The sequence below is a fragment of the Hippopotamus amphibius genome, chromosome 16, assembly GCF_030028045.1.
Source record: "Hippopotamus amphibius kiboko isolate mHipAmp2 chromosome 16, mHipAmp2.hap2, whole genome shotgun sequence".
NCBI classification, from domain to species: Eukaryota; Metazoa; Chordata; class Mammalia; order Artiodactyla; family Hippopotamidae; genus Hippopotamus; species Hippopotamus amphibius.
The window spans coordinates 53,311,427-53,326,558 of NC_080201.1; the positions used below are offsets into that span (position 1 = coordinate 53,311,427).

Genomic DNA, 15,132 nt, shown 5'->3' on the forward strand with positions numbered 1-15,132 from the left:
TATGTGCTCTGAATCCAGCATGTTCTGGGCCCTTGCCACACGTGGCCACCTCTGGATTCTGCCTCGGGGTCCTGCCGTCTCTCTGCTCCCGCGTCATACTGGGGCCGTGCCCTCTCTCCCTCACCCTGTGGCAGGTGTTTCACCTGTGCCATATCTCTCTACTTTTTTTTTTTTTTTCATAAATTTATTTTATTTATTGGCTGCATTGGGTCTTCGCTGCTGCACGTGGGCTTTCTCTAGTTGATGAGAGTGGGGGCTATTCTTCATTGCAGTGTGCAGGCTCCTCATTGTAGTGGCTTCTCTTGTTGCGGAGCACAGGCTCTAGGTGCGTGGGCTTCAATAGTTGCGGCACATGGGCTCAATAGTTGTGGCTCATGGGCTCTAGAGCACAAGCTTAATCGTTGTGGCGCACGGGCTTAGTTGCTCCATGGCATGTGGAATCTTCCCAGAGCAGGGCTTGAACCCGTGTCCCCTGCATTGGCAGGTGGATTCTTAACCACTGCACCACCTAGGAAGTCCCATCTCTCTCTACTCGTGGTATATCTTCTGGGTCTGCCCTCTTTCCCTGACATCAAATTGTCTTTCAGGTCTGCCTCTTCTCTCCCTCACTCTGGATTTCATTTTGGGCCCATGTGATGTTTCCTGACTTTGGTTTTGTTTTCAGCCTGTGCCACCTCTCTTCACGGTCTCTTTGGGGCCTGTGCCCTCTCTCCCCACCCCAGCTCTGTCCCAGCCTGTATTACCTCGTGTACTCTCAGTCTCAGCCCCTTGGGAATGAGTGTGTCCCTCCTCCCGGGCCAGTGATCCAGGACTTTGATTCTTTTATTTCAGCCTCAGGGGAAGGTCTGTGCTTCAATGTGGAGTCAATGCTGGGGCCTGGTTGAGGCCTGGGGGGTAGAGTCAGTATGCCTGGTCCCAACCGCAGGAGACATCTTGACAACCCTCCCCCCGCCCCACCCCATTTTACAGAGAAGCAGACTGAGGCCCAGAGACATGGAAGCCCCTGCCCTTGGTCACCTAGTGAGCTTGGGGCAGAGCAGGGCTCCCTACTCCCGCTCCCAGCCTTCCCCAGTGCCCTGCCTCCTCTGTCATGTATGTGCACATGTGAGGCCATGTGTTCGAGTGCGTGCATTGTGCCTCTAGGGAATGCCCCCCAACTCCCTGTCGCCGGTCCTCCCTACACTCATGTGCAGGGCATGTGTCTGCCTGCCTGAGTCCACATGGGCAGTACATCACTGGGTTAGCCTGTGTCTGGGCACACGTGTGGATATGGTGTGGTGTGCACATGTTGGTGGTGTAGACCTGACCAGGTACAGTGCTCACGTGTGCAGGGTATGTGTGTGTATGTGTGTGTGAAGTGCCAGGTTTTTCCCAGCCTGTATCCTGCCCACAGCTAACAACTGGCTGATGTCCACTTGGGCAAGAGCGAGATGGCCGCATTGGATCCGGCATTCCGGTGTGCCAGCCAGACCCCATCCCTGCCCCTTTCTCTGTCCCACCCTACCCACTACCCATCCTTCACCGCTTCAGACCTGGACCCCAGCCACCCCTCCCTGACTCAAGACCACGTGCAGCTTCCCCTAAGGTCAGTAGCTCAACTGAGCTGGGTGTGGTCCTGTGTGTCAGGGGTGGCTTCAGGCACACATCTAGGTCACTGGTACCTGCCAGGGGCAGGAGGGTGGAGGTCACCCCTCTGCTTTATGGTCCCCAGCTCCTGCCTTTTCTCCCCAGTGCCTTTGACTCTCTGAGCCTCAGTTTCCCCTTCTATAGAATGGGGCTAGTAGTGACCCTCAGGGAATTATTGAGAGGATTATACAAGGTAATCTATATAAAGTGTCATCTAGAGACTTCCCCGGTGGTCCAATGGTAAAGAATCCACCTTCCAATGCAGGGATGCAGGTTCAATCCCTGGTCAGGGAACTAAGGTCCCACATGCTGCAGGGCAACTAAGCTCATGCCACAACTACTGAGCCCGCACACCTCAACTAGAGAGCCTTCATGCTGCAAACTACAGAGCTCATGAGTCCTGGAGCCTGCATGCCACAACTAGAGAGAAGCCCGCGCACCGCAACAAAAGATCCCACATGCCTCAATGAAGATCCCACGTGCCGCAACTAACACCTGTTGCAGCCAAAAATAAATTAAAAAAAAAAAAATGGCGTCTAGCATGGAGCTTGGCACATAGTAAACGCTTGATAAATGTTACCTGTTAATTGTTCACACAGAAGAGAAAACCAAGGCTCCGGGAGGGTCCTGAGTGTTTAGCGTCCAGGCATCTCGACTCCAATCTCAGGCTCTCTCTCCAGGACCCTGGCGTGGTGGGAGTGGTGGGGGTCAGCGGTAAGCTTTATAAAGCAGGGTCTTAATGATGAACTTGACGGGGGAGTGGGAGAGCTTGGCTGAGGCAGGGCAGCTGGGCAGGAAGGAAGCCGCGGGAGCCGCTTACAGCAGACGTGAGATGACAAGGGTCCAGTTGGGGGCTAGAGGTGCACGCATGGAGCCAATGCAGTCTCCCGGCTCCCTCTGCCATCCTCCTCTCTCTTTGCCTCTCTCTCAGCTGCTGATATTCTAAAGTCACTCCCTGGGTGCGTTTTCTCTAACTGCCCGTCTGTCTCCCTGGCCCACCCCCTGCCCCTGCCCCACTTCCCCTCCAGCAGAAGGCAGACCTGGCTGTGGCTGCGTTCACCATCACGGCTGAGCGGGAGAAGGTCATCGACTTCTCCAAACCCTTCATGACCCTGGGGATCAGCATCCTGTACCGAGTGCACATGGTACGGTTCCCATGGAGACACAGAGGCAGTGGGGGGTGGGGCTGGACCTCAGATGGACTGGTGGGCCTTGTGGGCCCTGAGGATGGGGGAGGGGCTGGGGATGCAGCTCAGGTCTGTGCGGCTCTGGCTGTCACTCCCTCTTCCACCAGGGCCGCAAGCCTGGCTACTTCTCCTTCCTGGACCCCTTCTCCCCTGCTGTGTGGCTCTTCATGCTTCTTGCCTACCTGGCCGTCAGCTGCGTCCTGTTCCTGGCCGCCAGGTGAGTCCACTACCTGCTTCCCAGGAAGGAGTGGGCGGGGAGGAGACAAAAGCCGGGGTCTTTCTGTCATCTGTCCGGACCATCCTCAGCCTCCACTCAGGGCCTTGGGTTCCCTGTACCCTCCCTTCTCCCTTTCTGGCCCTGTCTCTGTGTTTCCTCCTTCTGGCTCTGACTTTTGCTCTGTGGTTCTTTCTGGGCCTCTCCCCTTCCCATTCTTTCTGTCCCCCTCCACTTTTGCCCCACTGTCTTTGTTTCTCTGTGTGTGTGTGTCTCTGTTCATCTGTCTCTCTTCCTCTCCATTTTTGTCCCCCCATCTCTTCTGATCACGGTGCCTTCCCCCCTCCTCTGTTTCTCTCCTTTTTCTTCTCACTCCCCATGTCTCTCCACAGGCTGAGCCCCTATGAGTGGTATAACCCGCACCCATGCCTGCGGGCGCGCCCCCACATCCTGGAGAATCAGTACACGCTGGGCAACAGCCTCTGGTTCCCCGTGGGGGGCTTCATGCAGCAGGGCTCGGAGATCATGCCCCGGGCGCTGTCCACGCGCTGCGTCAGCGGAGTCTGGTGAGAGCCTGTCTGTCTGCCCCAACTGGGGTTGGTGGGGGGGTGCCCTCCTGAGGCCTGGGCCTATTCCCGTTCCCCTCGCCAGCTGTGTGACAGGGAATGGGATGAAGGGAGCCAAGCCCCAGCTCTGCCGCTCACTGGCTGTGTGACCTTGGGTCTCCATGCCTCAGTCTCCTCATCTGAAAAATGGGGATAAAAATGCCCACATCTCAGGTTGTAAGCATTCAGTGAGGCTGTGGTGGGAAAGTGCTTCTGCTGACCTGAGGGGTTATAATCAGGACAGTATTGGTGTGGTTATTGCTTTCTCGGACATTGCCCGGGCAGTCGCAGAGACTTAGAATCCTTAGGCCAGGACAGCTTTCACTGTCCAGAGGCCGAGGCTGAGGCCCAAACAGGGACGCTTGCTCCCTCAAAGTCTCACTCGGACCCAGTAACTTTTTTTTTTTTTTTTTTTGGCTTTACCACATGTCTTGCAGGGTCTTAGTTCTCTGACCAGGGTCAAACCTGGGCCCTCGGCGTTGAAAGTGCTGAGTCCTAACCACTGGACCACCAGGGAATTACCCAGACCCAGTAACTTGAACTGAACTTATTTTCCCCCAAGACAGGCTCCAAGAAGCTACGTGTCAGAGAGTAGACACTGACAACTGGTGGTGTCTGGCCCATAGTTTTACATTTTTTGAATTAGTTGGCATTTAAAACTTGGGCAAATTCACTTACAAATTCAGATTTCTTTGCTGTTGGTGTTGTTTTGTTTTGTTTTGTTTTTTATTTTGGCCGCACTGTGCCGCTTGCAGGATCTCCGTTCCTGGACCAGGGATTGAACCCGGGCCACGGCAGTGAAAGCCCGGAATCCTAACCACTAGGCAACCAGGGAATTCCCCAAATTCAGATTTCTCACTTTTCCTGAAGATTTGGGAGATGTGGTAGCGCTCGGCCGGTGTTCCCACCCTGTGTTGATGTCTGTTCCACAGGCCTCAGTCCTCTCTACCTCCTTCAGTCACTTTCTGGTCCAGCTTCCATAAGCACTCACATCTGCCACCCTTTCTTTCTTTATTTATTTTAAATTTTTTAATTTTATTTTTAAAAATATTTATTGATTTTATTTATTTGGGGGGGACTGTGTCTGGTCTGTGTTGCGGCGCATGGGCTTCTCTCTAGTTGCAGCGCTCAGGCTTTTCATTGTGGCGCGGGTTCCAGAGCGTGTGGGCTCTGTAGTTTGTGGCACACGGGCTCTCTTGTTGAGGTGCGTGAGCTCAGTAGCTGTGGCTCGCAGGCTGAGTTGCCCCGCGGCATGTGGGATCTTAGTACCTCCACCAGGGATCGAACTGTCTCCCCTGCATCCGAAGGCGGATTCTTTACCACTGGACTGCCAGGGAAGTCCCCACCCTGTCTTAAATAGCTGGGCTTGCTCGCAGTTTGTATAACTTCTCAGCTCCTTTTCCTCATTAGAACCACAGAAAGCCTAGGAACATGCTTAGGACAATGACTGTTCTCCCAATTTTATGGATTAGAAGACGGAGAGCCAGAGAGAGGAAGGGGTTTACTAAAGAGCATGCATTCGGCTAGAGGCAGGGCCGGGCCGAGCCAGCCTCCGGCCCCAGCGTCACCCTCCCCATAGGCCCTGGGCGCTGCCAGAGCCCAGCTCTGCTCCCCAGGCCCTTGGTGGCCTCTCCAGGGCAGTCTGAGGCGTGGGACTTGCTCCCCGTCAGTTAGAATCCACGCATCAGTAGTCATTCAGCGACAGGTTCTTCCCAGGCCCTCCCACGTGCCAGGCACTGAGGTGAAAAATCAGCCCTCGAGAGGCAAAGGGGCTGAGAGTAAATAACTAAACAGATAAATGAACACAAGGACATCATATTTTATGCTAAGGATGTGTCCCAAAGATATTGTCTGATCAAAACTTGTTTGTTTAAGACTAGCCATGATGGTGGCAGGTTTTTCTCTCTCCCGACTAAGTGGCGCTGACTACCATCTGGCAGTTGTTTGAAATTCACTTGGTCCATTGGCTTTGAAACTTTCGAATCTTTTTTTTTCTTCAATTTTTTGGCCGTGCCACGCAGCCTGTGGGATCTTAGTTCCCAGACAGGGGATCGAACCCATGCCCCCCTGCAGTGGAAGCACAGAGTCCTAACCACTGGACTGCCAGGGAAGTCCCAAAACTTTTGAGCCTTGGTGATTTTTTTTTTTTTAACATTTTGGAATTGATATCATTTCAGGAGTTATACCCTGTATTCGTTTCCTGTTGCTACTGCAACAGATTACCATTAATTTAATGGCTTAAAAACAACATAAATTTATTCTCTTATGGTTCTAGAGGTCAGAACTGCAAAATGGATATGACTGTGCTAAAATTAAGGTGTTGGCATCTTCAAATCTCTCTCTGACTCTGACCTTCTTCCACTCATGAGGACCCTTGTGATTCCATGGGCCCACCTGGATAATCCAGGCTAATCTCCCTATCTCAAGATTCCTTTTTTTTTTTTGGCTATGTTGTGTCTTCGTTGCTGTGCATAGGCTTTTTCTAGTTGCGGTGAGCGGGGCTACTCTACATTCCAGCGCGTGGGCTTCTCATCGTGGTGGCTTCTCTTGTTGCAGAGCACGGGCTTTAGGTGCGTGGGCTCAGTAGTTGTAGCTCACGGGCTTTAGAGTGCAGGCTCAGCAGTTGTGGTGCCCCAGCTTAGTTTTTCTGCTGAATGTGGGATCTTCCCGGACCAGGGATTGAACCTGTGCTCCCTGCATTGGCAGGCAGATTCTTTTTTTTTTTTTCCTTAAAATTTACGTATTTATTTATGTATTTATTTATTTTTAACAGACAATAAATGGCGTATATTTAGAGTGTACAATTTGGTATTTTTTTTCTTATTAGTAGTAATGTATATATGGCAATCCCAATCTCCGAATTCATTCTACCCCAACCCTCCCCGCTTTTCCCACTTGGTGTCCATATGTTTGTTCTCTACATCTGTGTCTCTGTTTCTGCCTTGCAAACTGGTTGATTTGTACCATTTTTCTATATTCCGCATATATGTGTTAATATATGATATTTGTTTTTCTCTTTCTGACTCACTTCACTCTGTATGACAGTCTCTAGGTCCATCCATGTCTCTACAAATGTTCCAGTTTCATTGCTTTTTACAGTTGAGTAATATTCCATTGTATATATGTACCACATCATTTTTATCCATTCATCTGTTGATGGACATTTAGGTTGCTTCCACGTCCTGGCTATTGTAAATAGTGCTGCAATGAACATTGGAGTGCATGTGTCTTTTTGAATTATGGTGTTCTCTGGGTATATGCCCAGCAGTGGGATTGCTGGGTCACATGGTAACTCTATTTTTAGTTTTGCAAGGAACCTCCATACTGTTCTCCATAGTGGCTGTATCGATTTACATTCCCACCAACAGTGCAAGAGCATTCCCTTTTCTCCACACCCTCTCCAGCATTTACTGTTTGTAGGTTTTCTGATGATGCCCATTCTAACCGTTGTGAGGTGATACTTCATTGTCGTTTTGATTTGCATTTCTCTACTAATTAGTGATGTTGAGCAGCTTTTCATGTGCCTCTTGGCCATCCATATGTCTTCTTTGGAGAAATGCCTATTTAGGTCTTCTGTCCATTTTTTGATTGGGTTGTTTGTTTTTTTGATATTGAGCTGGATAAACTGTATATATATTTTGGAGATTAATCCTTTGTCTGTTGATTCATTTGCAAATATTTTCTCCCATTCTGAGGGTTGTCTTTTCGTCTTGCTTATAGTTTCCTTTGCTGTGGTAGGCAGATTCTTAACCACTGCACCACCAGGGACGTCCCATTCCCATGTCAAGACTCTCAACTTAATCACATCTGCAAAGACCCTTTTACCTTGTGAGGGAACATACCCACAAGTTCTAGGGATGAACATGTAGACATCTTTGGGGCAAGGCTTTCTTCCGCCTACCACACACCCCAGTGAACTTTATTAACATTTTTAAAACAACGATGTATCAGACGTATATAAACTTTGCTATTGAAGAACCAAACAGGGTGCAGTGAAAGACAACAGTAGAGAGTGGGGGTGCTCAGGAAAGGCCCCTCTGAGGAGGTGACATCTTGGCTGTTTCACCTAAAGGTACAAACAGCAGCATGCCTATCGAGGAGAGGGAGGCACATTCCAGCCAGGCAGGAGAGGGCAGCCTGTGTGAGGAGGTGGCTGAGAGGGCATAAAGGGACCTGCCATGGCAGATCTGACCGAGTCCCCAGGTCAGGTGGGGGACCAGTGACCACCTCTCTACAGCGCATCCCTTCTGCTCCTCAGTCAGGGACCCTCTTCCCCAGCTGGGCGTTCTCTGTCCCTTCCCATCACTGTTACCCAGGAAGTCCCCAGTCACGCCCCCTCCCTCGCTGGACCTTTGACCTTAGGCTCACTCTTGTCTCCACCCCAAGTCTTCCCCCACATTCACTCATTCAATAGATGTTTCAACAGATGTTTTGGGTTTATTTTTTGTTTTTTTGTTTTTGTTTTTTGCCACACCACGCGGCTTGCAGGATCTCAGTTCCCCGACCAGGGACTGAACCTGGACCATGGTAGTGAGAGCTCAAATCCTAACCATTAGGCCACCAGGGAACTCCCTCAACAGATGTTTATTCATCTCCAAATGTGACCTCAGTCCAGTGATTCAGCAGGCCGGGGGCACTGGTAGGGCGGTGGGGGTAGGTACCAGTGCCCCAGGGACTTGGCTGCCACCTGAATGGCAGCAGCACAGCCAGAACCCGCCTCCCGGGCCCCTCATCTCGTGTCCACTCAGGCACAGCCCCCTGCCACCACACCCAAGGGCTTGTCATCATTCGGGACAGCTCTGCCTTGGAAATCAACGTTTCTGAGTTTATGCTCTGACCCCAGCCTTTCCCTCCTGGTCTCTCCCTCAGTCACTCCCCTGAAGACAGTCCTTTGAGCTCCCTCCTCGCTCTTTCCTGTCCTCTGAGCCCCGCCTGCTTTCACATCTGTCCACCCAGGTGGGCTCTAGGCCATCTCTTCAGGCGCTCCTTTGCCGTCATCCTCAAATTCTCAGGCGAGGTCATCCTTTCCTCAGGCCCTCCTGGCAAGAAAGCCCCCAAACCTCAGATCTCCCCCCGCTCCACCAGGGATGCATGGGCCGCCTTCACTGATATGTCCAATACACCCTGTTAGCCATCCTCTTCCTAGAAACTCTTTGCTTCTAGGCTGCTTTGTCCTTCTGGTTTCCTCCTACCTCTTTGGCTCTTCTGTTTCATTTCACCGTGGGTTCCTTTGGCCCTTGCTGTCTCTCATTCCACACCAGTGATTTTTCAGCACTCACAGACTCAACACTCTCTCTTTTTTTTTAACATGATTTTATTTATTTATTAATTTTGGCCACACCACATGGCTTGCAGGATCTCAGTTCCCCAACCAGGGACTGAACCCGGGCCACAGCAGTGAAAGCCCAGAACCCTAACAACTAGGCCACCAAGGAACTCCCTTAATGGAACTCCCCTCTTTTTATAACAAATGTTTTGTAACATCTCTTTTCCACCCTAATGAAATTCAAGAATAATGTATCTATCTACACATGTGATTCAAAACAAATCAATATAGTGCCCTGATTGCAATACAAAGGAGAAAGGGAAAGTAATTGATGACCAAAACAATAGGCTAGCAGTACGTAAATGCTTGGGCTGGACTGTGCTACAAGACAGATTGTGTGTGTGGTCAGGTGGCCGCACCTACAGGTAGTGGATGTGATTGGAATTATGAGAAGTAAGACCATTTAACAGAATGGTGTTGACACCCGAGACTTGACGCTTTGAAATAGTTGGCAAATAAGTGTACTTGTACAAACACAAATCACCGTGAATGTGGTGATTTACCAACGCAGCTGGTCCAAGTGTCTTCACTTGGTGACTCAAATACCACAAGCAGGGCTGCTGTCAGAGACGCGGTTTCCCAAAATGGTGAACGGTTCTTGGCAAAGTTTCAAACAAAACAATATCCAGCTTTGTTCCTCAATCTAAACAATAGGTCTGTTTCTAGAAATGTTGTCTTCTATTCTGGCCATGCCAAAAACAGTTTAGTTTTTATGCATCAGGGAGTTAGAGTCAGGTAATCCTGTACTGAATTTTCTGTGTTCAGACTGGGCTGCATTGTCGACACCTGTCCCCACCCACTGACAGCAGGACCCTTTGCAGTCACTCGGGCCACCAGAGCGCCCCACACCTAACCAAGCATCTTCCTCCAACACCCGCCGGGGGCACTCCCCTTCCAGGGACCACTGCTCTGTACACTCCAGGGCCATCTCCTCCACCCCGGCATCCCTTGCTACTCGTACTGACACTTCCGAAGTCCTCAATTCCAGACAGCTCCATGGGCCCAACAGGCATCCCAAACTCAGCTTGTCCCAAACGGAGCTCATGTCCTTACTCCCAAATCAGACTTCCCACCTGTGTCCCCCGACTCTGTCTCAGTGAGTGGCCCCATCTCCCCCACCATTGCTGTCCCTGGGGTCCAGGTGGCGCCTGGGGTACACCAGGCACTGAATAATTTTATCTTGAGTGGGTGACAACATTGAGCCCTGGGGTAGGTGTGGAGAGACTTGGTTTCCAGAGAGATTGTGTAAGACCCTGGGTCTTTGTGTGTGTTGGGTTTTGGTTTTCTTTTGCAGAAGGCATTTTTTTCATCCCTTTATCCTCCACTCCACCCCCACCCCAGTGGTGCTCAGCAGAGGACAGCTGCTGTTTTCATTATCTGCCGGAGGAGAGAGTGGTCTAGGAGGCCCTCTCAGCATCTCCCCTGTCTTCAGGCCCCACAGATCTGTCCATCAGCAGGGAGCCTAGCCACTCTCACCTGCCAGACAGGAGGACAGAGAGGGCCAGGGTAAGGCAGGCTGCCTTTGGGTCCTAGAGCCAAGCCAGTGGGTCCCTCTTCTCCCAAGTCACTCCTGAGTCACCAAGACAATGAGAGCACACACATGCATGGCACTTGATCTGTGTTGTAACTCACTCATGACAGCCCTGTGAGGAGGGGCCTGCGATTATCGTAACCTCACAGGTGAATCCACAGTCTCCCAGCTAGCCAGTGACAGAGCCAGGATTTGGGGATTTTCCAGAGGCCTTTCTATTATTGATTTCTACTTTATTTCCACTGTGGTCAGAAAATATTCTCTGTAGGATTTCATTTACTTTATTTTTATTTTCACTTTTTTTGGCCTCACGGCTTGCGGGAACTTTATTCCCTGACCAGGGTTCGAACCCATGCCCCCTGCAGTGGACGTGTGGAATCCTAACCATTGGACCACCAGGAAATTCCTCTCTGCAGCATTTTAATCCTTTGAAATTTACTGAGACTTGTTTTATGACTGAGCATAGAGTCTATCCTGGTAAATATTCTATATGTACTTGCATAGAACGAGTATTCTGCTGTTGGTGGGTGCAGTGTTTTATAAATGGCAATTAGGACCAGTAGGTTATTCATGTCTTCTGTATGCTTACCGACTTTCTGTCTACCTGTTTTATCAGTTACTGAGAGAGGAGTGTTGAGATCGCCACCTGTAACTGTGGAGAAATTGTATCTATTTCTCTTTTCAGTTCTATCAGGTTTTGCTTCATGAATTTTGAAGCTCTGTAATTAGGTGCATAAATGTTTAGGATTGTTGTGTCCTCTTGATGAACTGACCCCTTTGTCATTATGTAAGGTTCCTCTTTATTCCTGGTAAATTCTTGTTCTGAGGTTACCTTTATTTGATAGCCATACAGCCACCCCAGCTTTCTTAGTATAGTGTTTGCATAGTATGTCTTTTGCCCATCCTTTCACTGTCAGCCTACTTATACTGTTAGATTTAAAGTGGGTTTCTTATAGGCAGCACGTACTTAGGCTTTGGACCAGGGGTTGGCAAACTTTTTGAGTATTGGGCCAAATAGTAAATATTTTAGGCTTTGCTGTCCATACCAGCAAAGATACCGATCTGTTGCAACTATTTAACTCTGATCATCCTGCAAAAGCAGCCCTGATTGAATGAGTGTGGTTCTGTTCCAGTAAAACTTTTTTTTTTTTTTTTTGGCCACACCGTGAGGCATGCGGGATCTCAGTTCTTAGTTCCCTGACTAGGGATCAAACCTGTGCCCCCTGCATTGGAAGCTTGGAGTCCCAGCCACTGGACTGCCAGGGAATTCCCCCAATAAAACTTTATGGACACTGACACTGAAATTTGAATTTTATGTGTCATGTGTCATGAACTGTTACTCCTCTTTCAATTTCTTTTTAAGGATTTAAAAATGTGAAAACCATTCTTAGCTTGTGAGCTGCACAAAAACAGACAGGATGTCAAATTTGGCCTGTGGGCCATAGTTTGCCAACCCCTTGCTAAGACCATTTACCTTAATGTAATTATTGATATGGTTGGGTTTAAATCTACCAACCTATTTGTTTTTTATTTGTCTTATCTCTTCTTTGTTCCCTTTTCTCTCTTTTCCTACCTTCTTTTTGATTTATTGAGATTTTTAGTGTTCTGTTTTATGTCTACTATCGATTTATTAACTATACTTCTTTTTTTATATTTTCCTTAGTAGTTGCTCTGGATTTACAATATGCATTTTTAACTTATTACAAAATTCTTTCAAATAACGTTTTACCACTTCACATAAGATGTAAAAGCCTTCCATCTCTTCCTCCCATCTTTTGAGCTGCTGTTGTCATATATATTACTTCTACATGTCTTATGAACCCCACAATATATTAGGCTTGTGTGTATAGGTGTTTGCTTAAGCAGTAAATGTCTTTCAATTTTTTTTTCTTTTTTTGCCATGCTGCGTGGCTTGTGGGATCTTATTTCCTGGACCAGGGATTGTACCCAGGCCGCTGCACTGAAAGTGCCAACTCCTAACCACTGGACCGCCAGGGAACTCCCTAAAGAAAATTTAAAATAAGGAATATGTCTTTTATATTTGCTCACACATCTACCATGTCTGGTGCTCTTCATTCCTTTGTGTACGTGCAGATTTCCGTCTAGTATTTTCCTTTTACCTGAAGAACTTCTTTTAACATTTCCTGAAGTGCAGGTCTGCTGGCAATTAGTTCTCCCAGCTTTTGTTTGCATAAAAAAATTTGTTCACGTGTTTTCTTCTTTCAAGGATCTTTTTGCTGGAGATGGAATTCTAGGTTGAGGGGTTTATTTTTTATTTTTTTCCAGCACATTGTTGCATTGTCTTCTGGCTTGCATGCTTTCTGACAAGAAGTCTACCATCACTCTGTCTGCTGACAGTAGACTTTGATTCCCTGTGTGTAATAGGTTTTCCCCGCTTCTGGGTTCTTTAAGGCTTCCTTCTAATCGCTGGTTTTCAGCAATTGAGTATAATGTGCTATGATATGTTTTGTTTGTATGTATATGTATCTTACTTGGGGTTTATTGAGATTCTTGGATCTGCAAGTTTATAATTCTCATTAAATTTGAAAAAATTTTGGACATTACTTTTTCAAATTTTTTTTTTCTGTTGCCCCTTTCTCTCTTCTCTCTCTGGGAGTCCAGTCACATATGTAAGACCACTTGGTATTATTCCTCAGGCCGCTTAGGCTCTGTGCTCATTACCAGTCATTTTTTTCCTCTCTGTGTTTCGTTTTGGATAGACTCTTTTGCTATCTTCAGATTCTGTTTTCTTTTCTGCTGCAGTGTCTAATCTGTGTAATCCCTTCCAGTAAAATTTTCCTTTTAGAAGTTGTATATTTCATCTCTAGAAATTCTGTTCCCTTCTATTTTTTATATCTTCCATTTCCGTTGGCAATATGTTCATGTTTTTCTTTACATTCTTGATTATTCTGAATGTCTTTATAATAGCTGTTTAATGTCCTTATCTGCTAATTTCACCGTCTCTGCTAATCCTGGGTCTTTTTCAATTGAGTGATTTTTCTTTTAGTTATGAGTTACAGTTTCCTGTACCTTTGTGTATCTGGTAATTTTTTATTAGATGACAGACATTGTAGATTTTACATTGTTTACATTGTTGAATGTGTTAAGGAGTCTTGGATTTTATTCTGTAAGGGAGTTAAGTTACTTGTAGATTGTTTTGAGCCTTTCCAGGCCTGTTTTTAAGCTCTTTTCGGGTAGGTCTAGCATAGCATATTCCAGGGCTAACTTAACTCTATTTCTAATTCATTGTCCTTTTGGGTTTTTATTGAATGTCTTACATATTCAGAGAAGTCTCTCTACTTTTGTTGGAGGAGCTCAAAAGGTTCCCAGCCCAGTGTGAGCCCTGGGAATTGTTCAGTGTTTGAAAATTGTTCTTGGGACTTCCCTGGTGGTCCAATGGTTAAGACTTCGAGCTTCCAGTGCAGAGAGCATGGGTTCAATCCTTGGTCAGGGATCTAAGATCCTGCATGTGGCCAAAAAAAAAAAAGGAAGTTGTTCTTATCTGACCCCTTAAGAGTTTTAGCTGGTGCATGAACAGACTGACATTCAGCCAAAGACTCAAAAGGGATTCCACACATATTATTGGAACTCTCTCTGTGTGTGCAGCTCCTTCCTCTTGGGCATTCTGTCCCACAAATTCCAGCCATCTTGCCCTTTGTGATCTCTGATCGCCATCTCTACAACTCAGTGAGACTGCCAGACTGTTTGGGTTTTCCTTCCTGGCACTGCAGTCTATAAATTAAATCCAGCTGGACAGCTTGGGCAATGACAAGTCTTACTTCATTTATTTCTCTTTTCTCAGGGATCCCAGTCCTGTGATTCCTGTTGTCCTATGTCTTTAGGTCATTTCCTATATTCTGTCCAGTTTTCTAGTTCACAGTGGGAAGGTATTTCCAGACCATCTTATTCTCTTTTATCTGGGAACTGAAGTCTCTGGAAGCAGTATTTAAACCCAGGGAGTCTGGCTCCAGATTCCATGCTCCCAGCCCCTCCACTGATCAGCAGTCAGCCTTCTAGATCCTGGGGGTCACGGAGGCGGGCACCACCAATGGGGCGCATGGCCACAGGGGCAGGGTGGCAGGGGTGGCTCCAGCCTGTAGCTCACCCCTCCCACCCCTCAGGTGGGCCTTCACCTTGATCATCATCTCCTCCTACACGGCCAACCTGGCCGCCTTCCTCACCGTGCAGCGCATGGAGGTGCCTGTGGAGTCGGCCGACGACCTGGCAGACCAGACCAACATTGAGTACGGCACCATCCACGCTGGTTCCACCATGACCTTCTTTCAGGTGGGGCCCCCGGAGCTGCGCAGGCTGGGTATCAGGATCCCCGCCATGCACAGCAGCTCAGGGTAGGGCAGGACATTCCTCAGAAGGTTCCCGCAGGGCCTATAGGAAGTAAGCTGTCCTGTTTGGCATGGACGCAGGCCTCCCTGAAGCAGGCTGGGCCCTGAGTAGATACAGGGGTGGAGCATCTGCTCTCAGCATCTCTGAATAAGGCCTGGGAACACTGGGAAGACAGGGCTGGGTGTCATGCCGAGTAGAGGCCCAGGGGTGGAAGAGAGGAAAAGGGTTGAAAAACAGACTGTGGCCCCTTCTTCCCCAGCCTTCGGTCCTCAGGGTCCTTGCTGGGCTGTGGGTGTGGA

The 15,132-nt window shown here is 48.4% G+C and overlaps 1 protein-coding gene across 1 annotated transcript in view; it reads left to right on the plus strand.

The window, feature by feature from the left end:
- The window catches only part of GRIK5 (glutamate ionotropic receptor kainate type subunit 5), a 55,979-nt gene that overhangs the window by 33,386 nt on the left and 7,461 nt on the right, over positions 1-15,132 (plus strand). The window contains exons 13-16 of the mRNA XM_057712802.1: positions 2,658-2,771; positions 2,921-3,030; positions 3,420-3,593; positions 14,611-14,776. Coding sequence (XP_057568785.1) covers positions 2,658-2,771; positions 2,921-3,030; positions 3,420-3,593; positions 14,611-14,776 — 564 coding nt within the window. The remainder of the gene's footprint in view (positions 1-2,657; positions 2,772-2,920; positions 3,031-3,419; positions 3,594-14,610; positions 14,777-15,132) is intronic.